Source organism: Humulus lupulus, chromosome 5 (genome assembly GCF_963169125.1).
Source record: "Humulus lupulus chromosome 5, drHumLupu1.1, whole genome shotgun sequence".
Lineage (NCBI taxonomy): Eukaryota > Viridiplantae > Streptophyta > Magnoliopsida > Rosales > Cannabaceae > Humulus > Humulus lupulus.
In genome coordinates this window covers 10,189,595-10,209,918 of record NC_084797.1, presented here as the reverse complement: position 1 = coordinate 10,209,918, position 20,324 = coordinate 10,189,595, and the positions used below count along the sequence as shown (strand labels likewise).

Genomic DNA, 20,324 nt, shown 5'->3' with positions numbered 1-20,324 from the left:
ACATATTCTCAATCATTACTTCAATTGTTTTATAATAAGTTAATTCATATACCAAAGAAAATTACCATTATACATACAAGATGGCCCTTTAGAAAAACTATTACTTTCCACTTCAATTATTTCAAAAGTGTTGGCAAAGTGTGTTATCTTCTGTATACTCAACTTTCATTTATAACCAACTAAATGAGTTAAAAACTATATTTTAAATAAAATTTAATGCAAATACTTTTTAAAAAATGAATCTTTTAAAGCCTGTTATATGGCTTTCCTTTCACCCTCTCAAGGATTCAACAGAGTGGGAAATGCATATTCATTGATGTTATATCATAATATCATATCATATGAGCCAATGGGGCCCACTAAATGATGGGGTTGTCCCTACATGTTTGTAATGTGTTCAATTCTTTGGTCACTACTTCAGATTGGTACCACTGCTCTTTGGCTCCATTACTCCACTCTTGGATTATCTGTAATAAGAAACTAAATTGAGAGTGAGAAAACAAACAATCCATTAGCTATATATATAGAGCTATGATAGGGAAATTCAAAATTTTCCTTAATCTAGAAGGCACTATAAATATATTTGGTATAATTTCCTAGCATGAATTGAGTAATTTCTGTTGTATAATAAGATTAACATGTTCTTGTTTGAACAGTAACAACATTTTTAGTTTATTATGATAAGATTAGTTGAGGCTTCAAACTTTAATCAATCTCCTTATGTGAACTTTAATGTAATTGCAAGTCAATTAATCAATCATATGAACGTGTAAGAAACTCATTTGCTTTTCAAAAAAGGTTAAATAGTCATCCCACCTCAACTCAACTCAACTTGTCTTTTTATCAACTCACAGCAACCTTTGAGATCAAGATATGTATTTCATTGCATGATTGACAAGGGTGATGAACATCCATGCATGCATGGAACTCCAGTCAAACTTTCATATCAAGTGGTGGTCTAACAATCAAAGGGTCCAAAGGGTTTGTGTATATAAGCACATTCCAGAAGTTTACCAAGTAAATACTATATATCTAAGCCCAGCAACTACCCCCACCACCACCATAAGGAGCTGCTAGTCAAAAGCATATCTCAGATAAAAAATTATTGCTGCTTTCTGATTCCTAGAGCTCCCTTTATAAACCCATCAACCTTAACTCTTCTTCCTTAGCCTTGTTAACCTCCTATTCTCTCTTCTCTCTTTTCTCTTCTCTCTCTCTCTCTCACTCTGCAAATGTCTATAATCTCCATAAAATCGCCTAAACACTGTGGCAAACAAGGAGTGAACGTTGAAAAGGTGTCCAAGAAGCTTGTCTTTGCAGGCTCTGCTCTTTTCACTACAATCCTCTCCATAATACTACTCGTTTGGCTAATCCTTCACCCCACAAAGCCTGAGTTTTCTCTCAAAGAAGCTGATATATACCTGCTAAACCTCTCAAACGTTAACCTCCTCAACTCCTCCATCCAGCTCACTCTATTCTCCAAAAACCCGAACCAGAAAATCGGGATTTACTATGACGAGATACAGGTTTATGCCTCTTACAAGGGCCAACAGATTACTCTTTACACATCTCTTCCTCATTTCTACCAAGGCCATGAGGATAGTAATCTCTTATCTGCCTCTCTGGTGGGAACTGGCTTACCAGTGGCACCTTCCTTTGGTTATGAAGTGGAGCGTGACAAGACTGCCGGAAGACTAATTCTGAATCTTAAAGTCAATGGTCGTCTCCGGTGGAAGGTCGGAACTTGGGTCTCTGGCAAATACCGGTTGAATGTGAATTGTGTTGCAGTTATGGCTTTTGGACCTTCTCTTCCAACGGGTCCACTGTCTGCAAAGCAAGGGACTCAATGTTCTACTTCAGTTTGAAATTAAGAACACTAACCTCGTTGATATAGTAATCTTCTTCAGTGAGTTGGTTCTTTGTTTTTTATTGTTTTTTTCGTATAGATTGTATATTGTTGTTACTAGAAAGTGTTCTTGTGAATTAATATTGACTATTTAATATAACAAAGAAAGTAACAAATTGTAAGTGAAGAATGGAAAGTTTGTTTGGATTGTTAATCCTGCATATCTTTATTTTCTACCATTCTGACTTTTGTTTTTGATTTGTTTGTGATGAGTGGAGACTAAGAAAAGAGAGACCTTTATGTTTCGTTTTTAATCAGATCCTCTTTTGGTGGGCTTCTGACTGAGGATACTTTGTTGAGCTTTGGTTTGGTTTTGGTCATGAAGATATGAAAGAGTGAGTCATTGAGTGGAAGGGTTAATGATGAGGGTGAGATTCTAAAGAGAAAAGTTGAGAAAAAGGAACAAGATTGGTTGCTTTCTTGGCAAAGAAATTGTTCAATTTACAGTTCTATCCCTCATCTTTTTAATAATAATTAAAAGACTTGAAAGAAAGTATTCTTGCCTGCTCATGCAGCCAATTGCCAGATTCCTTTTGTATCAAAATATTGCAACTTGAATCTCTCTTTTGCCTGCTTTGAACCACACCCAGAAAATGAAATTTGCTTGTGTCATGAAATGAATATACTGAAATATGCTATTCTGTAATATGTTATGCTGATACAGATAAGGTTCAAAGTTCAAATCAGGATATAACCATTTCTAAGTGTGTATGTGAAAAAGTACAGATGACCCATGTTTTAAATGAAGTTTATCTGAACATTGAATTTTCTTGTCCACAAAATTTTTAGGAAAATCATGACAAGAATTATATGGTTAAACTTAGAAATACACCAGCAAACCTACCATTCAAACCCCTCCACTTAGATTATTTCACATTTTCTTTTCCCTTTTATGGTTTCTCCAATCAGTAAACTCCTAGACTGAAGGTGGCTGTCAGTTTACGCAGACATTTTTTTCAATAAAAGAAAATTGTATGTAATAGTTTAAAAACAAAAAATGCTTTCACTACCTCTTTATTGAGAAAAGCAAAAGAAAAACAAAGATGGGGAAAACCTACTGCCACAAATCTTAAAAGTAAGTTAGCTTTCTCAGGATCTTAAAAGGCTAACACCTCCCACCTGAAATGTCCCCACAAATACAAAAATGATCACTACATAGTTAAAAAGAACATGAAGAAGAATTAATCACTAATATTCAATCTTCCATTCCATCAAACCAGCATAGGTATATCTTGAATCTGCTAAATGAACAAGCTTCCTATGCAAATTGGGTTATGGGGTTTACTAGTACAAAAGAAGAGCAACCCCCAAGAGATTACACTTCATTATCCTGATCTTGATCTTACCAAAACAAAAGCTACTTTTTGAGTCACCCCCAATAAATATTCTCTGAGGCTCCCACCATCACAAAGAGACATAAACTTGTTCTAAATAGCAGCAAAACGTGTGAGAAGCTCAAGCCCCACCAAAAGCAAACCGCAATCAATAATAAAAAAAAATTAACAGCAAACATAATAAAGTCCAAAAGCAAGTTTAAGTTAAACAAGTAACCCAATTTCATTCCGTAAACTCAAAAGAATCTTCTTTTAGTTAAATCATTAGAACAACTTTGCACATAAAAAAGCCAGCAAAGAAGAGTTTATTATAAATAAATAAATAAATATATAAACTAATAGAAATGCATAAAGGAAAGGACTTGGGAACAAAGACTCTAAGTAATAGCATTGTATTGAAAGGCAAGCAATGAACAATACTAAAATGCTTACACTATTCAACTAAGTAAAAAGTCAAGTTTCTGGTTTGAACAGATCAACGATCATTACCAGAGTCCAAATTGCCAGCTGCCTCTACAGCTGCTCCCCTCTGATAAAGGAAGGGCTTTTTGAAACAAAAACTTCTTCTTCACTAGTCAAGATTCACATCTGTAAAAACTGAACCATTCTCAAAGAGGATCAGCATAGTAAAAAGGCTTTATTGTAATATTCTATTTATATCATGCGATTCACTTTTACATCAATATTCCCAATTCAAAAGAGACTTATTTTTCCCTTTTGAAAATATAAAAATCAAGACTTTAGCACTTTTTTTTTCCCCTCAATCTGCGGCTTAGATGTGACCCGAGAAGAGAAGAGTCTACTGAATATTGTTATAATGGGTCTGAATCTCCCCAGATCATAACCAGATAGAATATTTACTATATCATGAGGTGTAAAACAAAAATTTTGAAGCCACAATGAACAAGAATGTGAAGATCTAACAGCATAATTGAATAAAAAATGTTAGAAGATCTGGTGAATTCATAATATGGAAAATAATCAAGATTAACAAAAGCCATGACATACTCAAATTCGAAGTCAGCATTAGTAATTCTCTTCAAAAATCAAAGAGAAAAAAAGATAAAAATAAATTATTGTTACATAACAATGGTTAAAAAATCTCTCTCCTTCAAGACCCTCACTCTTCCTAAATAAAGTTGAAAGGTTAATCTTGGTGACTTTTCAAATAGCTTGACTTGAAAAGATTCCCAGCCCTATCTTCAAAAAAGGTGTTTCTCCATAAAGAGAAAAAGATGAGAAAAAATCTGTAAACTTAGTTGTCCTTTGGTTTGTTGGAATGGAATGGTAAGGACAATAGTAATAGAATGGTAATATGAATTGATTATGATGTTATTGAGTTATATAACTTTGTGATTACGCGGTTTTAACAATATATCCTGTTATATTTGAGTAATATTTATTTCTTTTTTTAATATATTTTTTTACAATTTTAAGAAGACAATTATTAAAATAACCTTTTAACTAAAAACGCTATATATAAATTATTAAAATAACCTTTTAACTAAAAACGCTATATATAAATATTACCTTCTGCCCCATTTTCCCACTCTCTTTTTCTAGTATTCTTTCACTACAATATTAATAATACAATATTGACATCACAGTACAATTATCAAAAAATTAAAAAGAAGCAAAATAACAAAAGTATATTCACTCCCACTGCCACACCAAGGTACATTTCTCACTTTTTGTTTTTGTTTTTTTTATCCTATTTTCTTTCCGCTTTTATATATATATATATATATATATACATATAAACAAGTTGATTTCTTGAATTAAAATGACAATAAGTACCCATTTTTTTATATTAAACTTTTGTGTAATCTATTACACTTTGCTATAATATTTATTTTGTTTATTAATTTTTTTATTTTACAATCTTAATAATAATGCAAACCATATATTTGTGAAAATGTCTCGATGAACTAACTTTATTAAATTAGATTGAGATTTTCAACTAATATACAATATGTGTTGTTGCTTATGGTTTGATATTTGAAATGAATACTTACATTGCATTGATTAATTGTACTACTTCATTATCTTTTTTTTTTTTTGTTAAAAAAAACATATTGGATATGTGAAGTAGAGTGTACATTTTAGCTTAGTTTGATAATTGATATATTAACAACCTTGTTTTTATTGAAGATTTCAATCAAGGTACATAATCACTTTAAGTCAATTTTCTTAGACCCATATATTTAAATAGATCTTATTATGATGTTCGAATAATGATATTTTTATGTAAATTTGCTTTCTATTAGCATTTTTAGGTGGATCGATTGTCCAATCACCCAAGCTCAACTCTTATACACTTTATTTCCTAGATTCCATGGCACGAACGAAAGTACCAAGCATTGGAGATCCACAATAACCGATTCAACGACGGTTGATTATTCACGAATCTAGTCCGGAGTCGTCGTGCTCAAAATCGTTGGATGCTAGTGTGCTACCAACACCTCCCGCAGACACAACAACGACTCAATTAGATAATGAGGTAAATGAAGTTAAATACATTTTTTCTATTCTTGTACTTTTTTTTAAAATAGATAATATATTTAATTGAAATCAATTGGCTATAAATTTAGAGCACTAAATGCATGATTTGAAAAATATTGGTTTAAAATGTAGAACTCAACTAGAACGAGTATAGCTCAAGTGGTTATGGTCGAGATTTTTAAAAACGCAATGAACTTTCAGTTTAGGGCTCGATTAGCATGAGTTGAGATTTCCAAAGTCTAATTGATAGCATAGAGCTCGACTGGTGAGTAGAGCTCGACCATACATAGTTGAGATTTCCAAAGTCTAATTAAAATTGTAGCATAGAACCCGACAAGTGTGAGTAGAGCTCGACCAAAGTGGAGATTTCCAAATTCTAATTGAAATTGTAGTATGGAGCTCAACTGGTGTGAGTCGAGCAACACCATACATAGTCAAGATTTCCAAAGCCTAATTGAAATTGTACCATAGAGCTTGACTGTTGTGAGTAGAGCTCAACTGGAGTGAGTAAAGCTCGGCTGATGTGAGTAGAGCTCGATCATGCATAGTAGAGATTTCCAAAGTCTAATTGAAGTTGTAATATAGAGCTCGACTGGTGTGAGTAGAGCTCGACCATACATAGTCGAGATTTCCAGGCTTTAGTAGAGCTTTACCAAACATGGTCGAGATTTCCAAAATCTAAATGAAATTTTAGTGCAAAGCTCAACTAGAGTGAGTAGAGCTCGACTAACGTGTTTTTTACTCTATTGATTAAAAAGTTATATTTTTCTTATATTTAATTAATGGGTATATATTGAAGAAGAGTCAGTGACATGTTCTGAAGAACAATTAGAATCACATGTTGATGAACAATCAGAGTCCTCCTCTATGCCACGACAGAAAACACTTCCAGTAAGTTTTGTTTTGTAAAATATTTAAGTTTTTATGTTATTTAATATTGAGAAATATGATATTTAATTTATTGCAGATTGAAAAGATTCCTCGATTGAAGCCTATATTAGAGGAGAATGAACACTTTGAGTGCAAGATAAGTGTAAAAAGTCAGATAGATAAGGTCACAAAACTTATCAATGATGTACTAAAAAATGACCCGACCAACTTACAATTGTTCAAGGAATCTCCGTTTGGCCACTTTCTTGATCTTTTTAAGAACTATGAACATTCAAGTCAAGTGATGTGGTTATTACTCATTCGGGAAGCAGACTGCGATAGAGATTCAGAGATGTGGTTTGTTGTTAATGGGGTACCGATCCGATTCTCATTGATGGAGTATGCATTAATATCTGGGCTAAAATGCTCAGAATATCTAGAAGGTTGGGAAACTCAAGCTAAGTCAAATGCATTTAAAGATAGACACTTTCGTGGGAAAGAAATAGTTACCATTGACGACGTGAAGGCCAAATTTACACAAATGTCCAACCAAAACCAAAATAATAGAGTTCGAAGGAATGTAAATGTAAGTAACAAGGAAATATTAAAGATGGCATCTCTCTTGTTTGTCTCTGCGGCCTTAATGCATAGGAACAAAAGTTCTTCTAACATCGACTCATTATTATTGGGATTGGTTGATAATTTGGACATGTTCAACCAATACCCTTGGGGGACTCATTCTTATGAGTATGCATTAAAGCAACTTCGGAAGGGACTGAAAGGAAAAGCAAAATCAGTGCATGAGAAAGCAAAGACGATGTCGTCATTCACCTATTCAGGCTTTGTTCTTCCATTAGCGGTAAGAAAATTGCCCTAAGTAAAGTTGAAGAACATCCATTATTTTAGAAATCCTTACAATTTTTCTTATTTGCATGTGTAGACATTAGTGTATGAATGTATGCCGACAGTGGCAAGAAAGTATGTAGAGCTTCGAGATGATATTGACGAATCAATGCCGAGAATTTGTCGATGGAGGACTACTTGGAAGCATAAGAGACCTCCCTCTTATAGTGATGTACTAGAAGCTCTAGGTGATTCCAAGGTTAGCATCTAATTTATTTTTTGTTATTTAGTCTTCCTTTTAATATACATATATATTTATATTAATGTTTTTTGTATTCAGGATATAAAAAGTATCCTTTCACCTACTGAACAAGAGAAGAGAATGCCACACATGCAAGGATTCATCCGTATCCCTGAACCAAAGTCAAATCGCATGATTGATATATTGATTGCTGTGTTAGAGTTTGGAGGTATAATTAATTGGGCTGATGATACTGATGGGCATGCGACTTGTGACAATGTTGGTGTTACAATTGAAGGCCAAGCTACTGAAGTTGGTAACATAAATCATGTCCAATCTATGAATGAAGCCACGAGAGATGACACTGATAGGCATGAGACTTGTGACAATGTTGGTGTTACAAATGAAGGCCACGCCACTGGTCAAGCTACAGAAGTTGGACCAGAAGAGAGTCAAGGTGACAAAGTTGACTGGTTTGCTCTCAAGGCTTACATAGATCAATAATGTGCATTGATAAGGTCAAAAATTGCATTGTTGCTGTAACGCCCCAACTCCTGGGACCGTTACGGTGTGCCTTGTAAACAGTGCTAAACTCGCTAATCGAGTCATTTGGCCAAAATTGTGCAACCAAGTATGATTAGCGGTTTAAGGATTAAACATTTTGGTTAGGATGTAACGTTTCACTAGAACGTTTAATATATACATTGGGATCCCGAAAATAGAATTTCAGAGTTTATTACAGAAGATGTTTACAACAGGCCGTTCTAAGCAGCAAAACAGGGTTCAACCCTAGTTCCACTTTAAACCTCGGCCGTGGCGGACGAGCAGCTGCATATGTACACGTCATCACCTAAGCTCTCCAACTCAAGGATGGTCCAGCTTCCTCTTGCCTTTACCTGCACCACATAGCACCCGTGAGCCGAAGCCCAGCAAGAAAACGTAATACTTTTCATAAACATTATCAAATGATTATCATTATAATCATACTGAGCATAAAACTTTCAAACCAATGAGTGAGCATCACATGATTCAAGAGGGAGAGTGGCTGCTAGGTAAGCCACTAGCCTCCAAGTGCTTATTTCATTCATCGACCCTCGAGGTCGGTCTTGCATTAATGCTCTTTGAGCCATTCAATGCTGATGGTCGATTAGATCTAATCTCTGTTGGCTTGCGTGATCCACGCTAAGGCCGTTCTGGCTAATAAGTCAGTGCTATATGACCAGTGTCCAGTATCACTGCCAAACCTGACTCATAAGTCACAGCTTCACAGCTGATACCAACACCTTTGCCAGTTCTGACTGATGAGTCAGTGCAACGTGACCAGTGCCCAGTACCACTGCCGAACCTGACTCATAAGTCACAGCTTCACAGCTGATACCAACACCTTTGCCAATTCTGACTGATGAGTCAGTGCAACGTGACCAGTGCCCAGTACCACTGCCGAACCTGACTAATGAGTCACAGCTTCACAGTTGATACTAGCACCTTTGCCAAATCTGACTAATTAGTCAGTACCATGCACAAGTAAGCAATGCTATCAATATGTATCATATGCCAGTTATCCAAGAGTAGGGCATTCAGCATGCTTACTAAACAGTTACTAGCATAATCATGATCATGCACAAACTCAGAGACTCAAGCTCTGGCCAATCTCATATTCATCATTCATGGCATGCCCTAATCACATGTTTCTCGTGCATCACGTGCATCACACTTAATCATTCATCATGCCTCATTAATAATCATATGCAAATGGGCAAGATTGCCTGGCATTCATTATGCTATCAATGTTTACATTTAAACATCCAACAAGCATCAAGAATAGCCATGCAAGTCATACTCAATAACCAACCAACATGCATCATAATAGCCATGCATGTCATGCTCAATAATCAACCAACATGCATCCATAATAGCCATGCATGTCACATATACACAGGGTGCAGTTTTCTTACCTTGGGTTCGAGCGAGAATTAATAAAAGAAACGACCTTTGAGAACGATCAGCTTTTAGTCCTTTAGCGGTCACCTAGTCATAACCAAACATAAGGTAACATCAATAAAAATGATCAACTTAAGTTCCCAAATCAATATCTAGCCTCCGGGACATCAATCCACACTTAACCGGGTACTAGGTACAACCCCGAGGCTTATGGCTTGAATCCCCAAGCTAAAAACTTGTTTTTGGTCAAAATGGCCTTAAGGGCAACAGCCCTCCCCTGCTGCGCCGCGGCGCGCCCTCAAACAGAGAGGGCTCCCTCCTGACAGACGCCAAGGGCCGTGGCACACCCTTGCTGCGCCGCGGCACCCAGCCCAGAACAACAACATGCCCACGCACGAACCAGTTTTTCCCCTGTGCGATTTCCTCTCAAACCAGTCCTTCAAATCTTCTTAAAACCTCTTCCTAACATACAATTAAACCCCCAAATAACACCCTTAGCTCACCCTCATCAAACCCCGATCAAAACAACACAGGAACCTCCTTTGATTCTCACTTCCCACATCAAAAACCATGAATTGAAAACTAAAACAAAAACAGAGCAACACCTGAAACCAAAGGCTAAAACTCACCTTGAAACTGGTCTTGGACCTCCCTTACAAGCTAAACCCAGTCTCCAACCCAGCCTTTAGTTTCCCCTAGCTTGAATCTCTACCAAGAACTCAAAACCCTCAAAGGAGAAGTGAAGAAGATGATGTACGGGAAAGGAAGAAGCAAATCTCTGTTTTTGTTCTGTTTAAATCTACCACCTTCTACAGTCACTTAAGTCACATATATCCACCCCTAAAATGACCAAATTTCCCTTGTGTCATCTAAAGCCTCTTAAGCTATTTTAGGGGTAAAATTGGTACTTTTAGCTTAACCCGTTAATCATAATTAACGCTTCCTAATTCCCGCTAATCTCAATATCCTCAAACACCAATAACTCATATCCCGTTACCCTAAAATCCCCGGTAACGCTATAATCATTAAATTCACTCCGAGACTCACCCCGAGCCCCGAACTTAAACCCGTTATGACTAGACCGAACACTTACATCTCATGATCGTCTCATGTCGAATAGCTCGAACCAATCCACCTTATAATGTGGCTATATTAATTAATCACAGTCATGCACCCAAAATATACAATTACGCCCACAGTGGCCAAATTACCAAAATACCCTCAGAATAATAAATTCTCCCATATGCATGCATTCACCACCACATAATAATATAATTCACATAAACATGTATATAGTCATTAAATACTATAACAAATCAATTATGGCCCTCCCGGCCTCCTAATCAAGGTCCTAAACCTTATTAGGAAATTTGGGGCATTACAGTTGCCTTCAAAGATAATTTTGTCGGACTAGATTGCGACGAGAAGATCATATCCAGTTTGATCCTTCAATGGAGATTAATCCTGAAAAACAAAAGATGTTTGATGTGTTGGGGTTTTATGCCCTAATTAAAACTCAAATTCTTTGTAATCTCATTTTATTATCAATAAAAGAATAGAAATCATTTTTTGACTTGGTCAATCACTTTGCTTACATGTTTTATTTTCATGATTATTTGTTTAATATAAACTTCTATTAAATCCCGAGCATATAGCTAATCTTATTTATAGTGACGTAATCACAGTGGAATATAAATATGATTATATGTTCAAAAATAAGTTAGTCCTAAGATTAGTCAGTGCACCGGATTTACGCTGACTTGCCAATCTACGATATGATCTACTTACACATTATAGTGTTATGTTCTTTCCAGAACATTAGCAAAGTAGATAAGATCGGATGTATTTGTTACATCGGATAGGACCGATATTGACAGTTGATAAGATAAGTAAACATACCGTTATTATCTATTCTAGTCATATCATATAGTTGACCATAGGTCAATTCAATCTCAATTCTGAGTGGTTAGTATTCTAACTGATTGTATTATTTGAGTTCTTTGACTTGTTCATTACCAGCTTACCCTACGGACTAGCCTATACTTACATCTTGGGAACTCGGTAGTATAATTGAGTGGGAGTGTTAATCATAGATATGAACATCTATAGCTTCTGATGAAGAAGTGAAATGATGGTTTCCTTTTAGTTTGGTTCAAGGTGTTAAATGATAGAGATCTCATTTCAGTAATTAAATTAGTTTACTGAAATATCATTTACAAGGAACTAAGTGTTTGAAGGATAAAATACAATGAGGGGAAAAACGGTATTTAAGTCATATCTCATTGTAGACCGTCTATAGAGGATTGAGTGACAATTATGGTTGTAACAATGGATAATTAATAGCGTATCTATATTTGTTATAAAGCGTTCTATGAATTCAAGAGTGCAATTCCGAGTCTATAGTGGAGTCACGAGGAATTAATAAGTTAGTAAATTTATTTGTTAGATTTATGATAACTTATTGGAGCTTGATTTCATAGGCCTATGGTCCTCATTGTACCTTGGATAAAATCATCTAGATAGTCTCAATTAATTGATTTAATTATCAATTAGAATTATTAACGTTGACCAGGTCAATTTTGGATAATTTCACAGAGTTGTGTAATTTTGAGAAGAAAAGAGAAATTATGGCGGATTTATTAATTAAGATAAATTGGTATCTAAATTAATAAATAAGTTTAAATCAATGTTAAAATTATAAATAATTAATTTGATAAAGGATTTAAATAATTATTTAATTAATTAAATCAATAGAAAATAATGCAGGTCTTGATTTTAAGTCCAATGGGCTTATAATCAAATGGGAAATTTCACGGGCCTATAGCCCATGATAATTTCGACCTAGGGCTTCAAAATGGCTGTTATTTTATTGATTTTTTAATTAAATTAAATGGCCTAATTGAGTCTATAAAAGGAGTGCTTAGAGAGAAGATTTTAGAGACGACAGATAAGTCACAAGTCAGATTTTCTGATAGTTTTATATTCTCTCTAAACACAAGTCCTTTTCTAAGCCACTTTGTTATTGTCTCTTCTTCTCTCTATATCTATCTCATGTGTTGAGAATTGCCCACACTAGTCTAGGTGGTTCTAAGGATACATTGGAAGATTGTGAAGAAAATAGAAGATCGGTTCAGTTTCTTGATAATACTCTGCGACAGAAAGGATACAAGAGTTAGAGAAACTGAAGGAAGGACTCTTAATTCCGCTGCGTATACTGTAAGTATTATATTATTTGTTTCTCTTTGAATTCAATTTTAGAAACATGTTTTAGGCTATCTCGTATTAATTTGTTTAATATTAGATATACATGAAAATAAATAAAGATCATGTATAAGCTTTTTCCAACATGATGAACATTTAAGAAGTCAAAAAAGTATTGATTGTGGGCTTGGTTTATGAACTATAGACTATTTCCAGCGGATTATTAAAGACCATGAATGGCTATTTAGTGATGTATGACATATGTTTTTATGATCCCTTATATCTAAGACTTAATTTTGTTTCCACGTGTATAATGTTATTATTATTTTTTACAGCACATTGATGATGCTTTGTTTGGCATTAGAAAGCGACAACATGAGTATCAAGATGTGATTCCACAAGATGCAATCATTTTGGATGAAAAATTTACTCAATTGGTGACCATCAACCTCAACTCTAACCCTAACATTATTGATGATGAAATAAGTTAATATATTTCAGGGAATCATCCGCATTTTTGGGGCAAGAAATGGAAAGGCTCAAAAAAGTTGTATATGCCTTTAAACATAAGGGACCATCATTGGGTTGCAGTTAAAGTAGACTTACAAGCATTAGAGTTGATTGTTTATGACTGCAGTATTGGAGCGACCTCATCAAAAGAAATGGATGCTTTGATGTTGCCACTCCAAACGATGATTCCGACTATGCTTCGTGTATCTTCACAATTTGAGGACATAGCACAATGTCTTCACAAACCGTGGACATATATACGCTTACTTAGTGTTCCACAAAATTCAAGGTAAGTGTATTTATCTAAGTCTATATATATACATGCTTACTTAGTCTATATTTATTGCAATCTTAAGTCTATTATTAATTTTAAACTTTTCTTATAACAGGGGAGATTGTGCAGTGTACACATTTAAGTTCATTGAGTTTGACATGGCTGGTTGTACTTTTGATTGTCTTTCAGATGACATGATACCATTCTACAGAATGAAGATGACAGTAGATATTTTTTGTAAAGATTGGGATCTTTAGTAATTTCTATATTTTAAAATGTTTGGATAGTTTCAAGAATGACAATGTTTTAAAAACTTTATACGTAGTTGAAGATCATCATGAATTTCTCTAGATTTGTCAACCATATACTAATGTCAGTTGAGCTCTAAATTTGAAGCTTATTTAGTATTGGAAATCTCAACTGGATATTGTCGAGCTCTACTCATGTCAGTCGAGCTCTATAGTAAACAAAATTATAATTTTGATAAATCTTGACCATATATAGTCGAGTTCTACTCATGTCAGTTGAGTCATATTGTAAATATTTGTAATAAAACTCGACAATGTATAATTGAGCTCTACTCATGTCAGTTGAGTCATTTTGTAAAGGTTCTACAAAACTCGACCATGTATAGTCGAGCTCTACTCATATCAGTCGAGCCATTTTGTAAAGGTTCTAAAAATCTCAACCATGTACAGTCGAGCTCTACTCATATCAGTCGAGCCGTTTTGTATAGGTTCTAAAAATCTCAACCATGTACAGTCGAGCTCTACTCATATCAGTCGAGTCATTTTGTAAAGGTTCTAAAAGTCTCAACCATGTATAGTCGAACTCTACTCATATCAGTCGAACCATTTTGTAAAGGTTCTAAAAATCTCAACCACGTACAGTCGAGCTCTACTCAATACAGTCGAGCTTTATACAAATGTTAATGCCACTTTTTTTACTAATAAATAAAATTATCAATATACTTAAAAAATTTCCTGTATAAAAATATTTGTATTTTCATAATTTTCATAGACTGAATGTCACATTTATCAATTTCTTGTATACAAATATTTGTATTTTCATAATTTTCCTAGACTAAATGTCACATTTATTAATATTCGATTATTCTTATTAAACATATTGACACGTCTCCTATTTATTATAGATAAAGTACCGCATCTAATAAATGCAATAATGTTAATGTCATTTTTTTTACTAATAAATAAAATTATCAATATACTTATAAAATTTCTTGTATAAAAATATTTGTATTTTCATAATTTTCCTAGACTCAATGTCACATTTATTAATATTCAATTATTCTTGTTAAACATATTGACACGTCTCCTATTTATTATAGATAAAGTACCGCATCTAATAAATGCAATAGTGTTAATGCCATTTATTTTACTAATAAATAAAATTATCAATATACTTATAAAATTTCTTCTATAAAAATATTTGTATTTTCATAATTTTCCTAGACTAAATGTCACATTTATTAATAATCAATTATTCTTGTTAAACATATTGACACGTCTCCTATTTATTATAGATAAAGTACCGCATCTAATAAATGCAATAATGTTAATGCCATTTTTTTTACTAATAAATAAAATTATCAATATACTTATAAAATTTCTTCTATAAAAATATTTGTATTTTCATAATTTTCCTAGACTAAATATCACATTTAATAATTTATTGTATAAAAATATTTGTATTTTCATAATTTTCCTAGACTAAATGTCACATTTATCAATTTCTTGTATAAAAATATTTGTATTTTCATAATTTTCCTAGACTAAATGTCACATTTATTAATATTCAATTATTCTTGTTAAACATATCGACACGTCTCCTATTTATTATAGATAAAGTACATCATCTAATAAATGTAATAGTGTTAATGCCATTTTTTTACTAATAAATAAAATTATCAATATACTTAAAAAATTTCTTGTATAAAATATTTGTATTTTCATAATTTTCCTAGACTAAATGTCACATTTATTAATATTCGATTATTCTTATTAAACATATTGACACGTCTCCTATTTATTATAGATAAAGTACCGCATCTAATAAATGCAATAATGTTAATGCCATTTTTTTTACTAATAAATAAAATTATCAATATACTTATAAAATTTATTGTATAAAAATATTTGTATTTTCATAATTTTCCTAGACTAAATGTCACATTTATTAATATTCAATTATTCTAATTAAACATATTGACACAGTCGAGCTTTACTCACGACAGTTGAGCTTTATGATGAAATTATTATTAGTTTTTCTAAATCTCGACTGTTGACAGTTGAGCTCTACTCATGTCAGTCGAGCTCTATGCTGGAATATTTATCTATCTTTACAAAGCTCGACCATCCATGGTCGAGCTCTACTCACGTCAGTTGAGCTCTATGCTGGAATATTTATCTATCTTTACAAAGGTTGACCATCCATGGTCGAGCTCTACTCACGTCAGTTGAGCTCCATGTTGGAATATTTATCTATCTTTACAAAGTTCGACCATTGATGGTCGAGCTCTACTCATGTCAGGCGTTCTATACTGGAATATTTATCAATCTTTGCAAAGCTCGACCATCCATGGTCGAGCTTTACTCATGGAAGTCGAGGTTCATCTCAAGTAAACACAAGAAAATTTAAATTAATTCAAATTCAATGATATAAATTAACCATAGTAATTTAAAACAAGCATATGCATCAACAATTACAATTTAGAGGTTGTGGCTCGTAAGGGGCATATTTTTTTGGAGTGACCAGGCTGCCCGCATAAACCACACCTTTTTATCCATTTTTTTCCCTCACCAACTGATGGGATTCTTTTCAATTTTGCTCTACCACGCTTGATTGGGACATTTGGAGGCAATACCTTCGGCAATACTTCAACTTCATTGATATCCCAATCTTCTTGTTGAGGAACTGGATAAATGGTATCAACATAAGCCAACGCCCAAGTTTCCAACTTATAATAATTAGAGCACAAATCATACACTTCTATTCCAGCTTGCTCATATGATGCTAATGCATGCACACATGGAAGTTGATCAAGGTCAAAGACACGACATGAGCATTGTCTTTGACCTAAATCAATTATGGCATCATTTTCTTTACCTGTAACCTCATACTCAAATCGGTTAAGTTGTTTCACATTCATTTCCGATGCTTTCTTGAATCTTTTTCGAATAATATTCTCTGCCTTTGGAGTTAAAGGTGTACACTTTGTATTGATAGATGCCACAATATTGCAGCGATTGTTGAACCACTCAGAGACTTTTGCCTGCATAGCCTCCAACAACGCAATGATAGGGTACTCTCTAGGTTCCCTCAGTGCTGCATTAATAGATTCTGCACCATTCGTAGTCATAATATTGTACCGACAGCCTGTAAAGTGAGATCTCGCCCATTTACTAAGTGTGAGATTTGATTCTTCAAGATACTTCACTGCTACGGGATATTTATTCTTCAATTCATCATAGAGTTTGTTGAAGTCGGAAACTTTATAGGCATTGGCAGTTTCTTCGAATAATTTTATGACACCTTTAACTCTGACACATGCTTTAATATTCTGAGACAGATGCCACCTACAATGCCCATGTTGTGACTTCCTATAAATATTTGTAGAGTCCAAGAACTTTACTTAGCTAGTTAGATAGTAGTATTATAGTATTTATAGCATTATCTTTGTAACTGTGGATTTTTGGTTTAGACCGGGAATTATTTGGACACTCATAGTAGTACTTGTAGATTTTCTAAGTTTAACCTATAGTTTAAGAATATTAATGTTAACCTAAGGTTTGATTATATGACTGATATTAAGGATAATATTTATTATACTATAAGGTTTAGATAAGGACCAATAGGATTTTAAGCACATGTTATGTATGGATGATTAAGGATTAAGTATTTTGAGGATTAAATTTAATAAGGGTAAAAGTTTGAATGCTATAAGGTCAGTCGGCAGCTTTGAATACGTTGAGGGCTTAGTCAAGGCTGTTTACTCCATTCAAACTTAGCTAAAAATGTGTAATTTCGTGTTTAATTAATCAACGTGTGCCGATATATCGCAGCTATAGGGGGCGATATATCGCAGCACGTAGATACGGAAAACACGAGACGATGCACGATAGCCTCGGGCATACTGACCCAGGCGATATATCGCCTCCTTCAACATATTTTGAAACATTTTGAATTTGTTTTCCATTCAGCCATTCAACCTCTTGATAAGTCCAGCACCTTTTTGAACGAGTCTTCAGCCTCTGCTGAACGATTATTCAAATTATTTTCACCTAAAAAGCTATTATTTTTATTCAAGTAAAATTAAGATCCTTTCATTCCTTAACTCTATAAATAGGACCTAGTACCCAGCCATTATTCACCTTTTGCTCTAAGTTCAGAGGCTGCAAGTGCTAGGAGAGTGTGAGAGTTAAACACTTGGGTGGGGAAATCATAAGCTTGATCATCATAAGCTTATCAAACACTTGGGGAAGTAAGGTTTCATAGTATTTCGGTTCGAGGTTTAGATTGGTCTACAAGTCTTCAAGGTATTTCTATACCCTAGTTCATTGGTATTATGTTATTTTCTTTCTCATAGTCTTCTACTCAGTCTTCTAACCTTATTCTTATTTTGGTTAGGAAATCTAAGAACTTGCACATAAGTTTTTGGTAAGTATGTTTCTCCAAGGTTTAGTCATTCCATTCCTTTCATTTCTCTTTCTTTTATAGACTCACCTTTTCTTAATGGTTATTAGGAGTGTTCCAAAAGTCCCAACGCTGTCCTCTTATCCTGGTAACTTTGGTAAGGAAAATAGGATAGAATCTATATGTTTTATGCTTATGTTATCTTATGTTTTATGTTATGAAATATGTTATAAAATATGTTATGAATATGTATGTTTGTAGGCTTGGGCATATGACCCATATGACTAACAAGACCCCAAATAGATTATGGGCATATGACCTACTTAGCTAGTAGGACCCCACTAATCTCATGGGCATATGACTGGTTTAGTCTATGGGACCCCAAGTAATAATGGCCATTATAGTATGTGTAAATTGTTATGTTAAGTTTTTATGTTTCTTATGAAATTATGTATATGAACTATGTGTTAGATTTTTCCTTGCTGGGCATTAGGCTCATTCCTTTTTGTTTATATGTGCAGGAAAATAGCTATAGTGGCGGTAAGATTCGTGGATGCTTGGGGAATGTGTATCGGTGGTGAATGGAGTCAAGGAGTCGAGAGTTCGATTTTCGAGGATGTAGTCTTGTTTTACTTTTTTTATGGTTCTACATGTATTTTTTCCGCACTTTCTATGTAACTCATTTTTATTTTATATTATGTTTTGTTTTTAAGACAATGGGATCCCATATCCTACTTATTTTATGAAAGTAACTCTTATTTCTACAAGTTTCCAATAAAGTTATGGTATTTTCGCAAATGTAAGTTTTATTAAGGATTTGTATGTATAGTTTCGTTAATGGTCCAAAAGTCTAGAGTAGTGGGTCATTACAATATTTGACACCCCATTGATGATGCTTTGATTTCTATCTGAAATAAAGACTAAATCACTATCATCTGGTATAAGTTCTTGTAACTTTGTAAGGAACCATGACCATGAAGCATCATACTCTGAATCAACCACAGCCCAAGCAATAGGATATTGATGAAAATTACCATCTTGTGCTGTTGCAATGAGCATTACACCTTTGTACTTGGTCTTCAACCAAGTCCCATCCACTGCAATAACCTTTCTCATGCAACGAAATCCTTTGATGCATGCTCCATATGCTAGGAAAACATATTTGAATTTAGAATCTTCATCCACCTCCAAATGCGTGATCGTACCTGGATTCATCTTTCGAACCATGTATAAGTAAGCTGGAAGATTTTGAAAACTTAATTAAAGTGAACCTCTAAGAAGGTTGTTTGCAAGTTTTTTCCCCTTCCAAGCTTTCCAATATGTTATTGGCATGTGATTGTTCTGCATAATCGTCATTATTGCTTTTGGCTTCGGTGTCTCTTTTTGACCATCGAAACTTGACCTCACGACATTAGCAACTACTGCAGCACTTGCTTGACGATGCTTTCTTTTCCGGCTAATAAGGGAACAAGTGTGAGTGTTACAATAAGTTCGTATTGAGAAACGCTCTGAGTTTGTAACTTTTGTTGCACGCACTGCCCAATTGCATGACTTTTCAATGCATTTTGTTACATATAATGACTTTGTAGATTTATTAATTTCCATCTCAAAGCAAGCCTTTATTGCAATATCGTTCAACTTAGTTTTTACCTCATCTTTGTTATTGAATTCTTGACCAATTGCCAAATCTGACCCATCTGGGAAACTAAATGTGTCTTCACTAGGGACTTGATTTTGTTCATCATGGTGGTCCAACGAATCATAGTAGTTCAATGGGTCAATGTGATTTGGAGTTGGAGATGATGATGTTGTCCTTTTGTTAAGAAGGTCCACAGGTTCACAACCTAGATTAACACCACTTTCGCCTGGTGCAGAAGCAGCATCACAAATATTATTTTCAAAGTAGAATTCACGGTCAAAGTAATCATCTACTAAACTTTGTTCATTTTCTTTCATGTTGCGTTCAACTTCCATGTCACATATATCTTCTCTCTTAAGGAGCTCCACACGTAGTGCAACTCTACGATTGTTCTCTTCACAATCCAAAAG

At 34.1% G+C, this 20,324-nt stretch overlaps 2 protein-coding genes across 2 annotated transcripts; one reads left to right on the top strand and one right to left on the bottom strand.

Moving 5' to 3' along the window:
- The first annotated feature begins 1,079 nt into the window (after nt 1-1,079).
- LOC133834379 (NDR1/HIN1-like protein 26) lies at nt 1,080-2,358 on the top strand. Its single transcript, XM_062263979.1, has one exon. It carries the CDS (start codon nt 1,233-1,235, stop codon nt 1,863-1,865), a length of 633 nt encoding a protein of 210 aa, XP_062119963.1. The 5' UTR covers nt 1,080-1,232; the 3' UTR covers nt 1,866-2,358.
- A 13,986-nt stretch (nt 2,359-16,344) lies between these two features.
- Nucleotides 16,345-19,502, bottom strand: LOC133778827 (uncharacterized). The gene is made up of 2 exons (XM_062218849.1): nt 19,146-19,502; nt 16,345-17,202 (listed from the first exon to the last, which is right to left on the bottom strand). Exons 1-2 carry the CDS (start codon nt 19,500-19,502, stop codon nt 16,345-16,347), a joined length of 1,215 nt encoding a protein of 404 aa, XP_062074833.1.
- Between the last annotated feature and the right edge of the window lie 822 nt (nt 19,503-20,324).

Excerpts from the sequence above, each read along its gene's own strand:
- LOC133834379 (XM_062263979.1), top strand. The coding sequence starts at position 1,233 with ATGTCTATAATCTCCATAAAATCGCCTAAACACTGTGGCAAACAAGGA.
- LOC133778827 (XM_062218849.1), bottom strand. The coding sequence starts at position 19,502 with ATGGTTCGAAAGATGAATCCAGGTACGATCACGCATTTGGAGGTGGAT. Across the intron at positions 17,203-19,145 it reads TCAATGGGGTGTCAAATATT|AATATTAAAGCATGTGTCAG; the intron begins GTAATGACCCAC and ends CATCTGTCTCAG.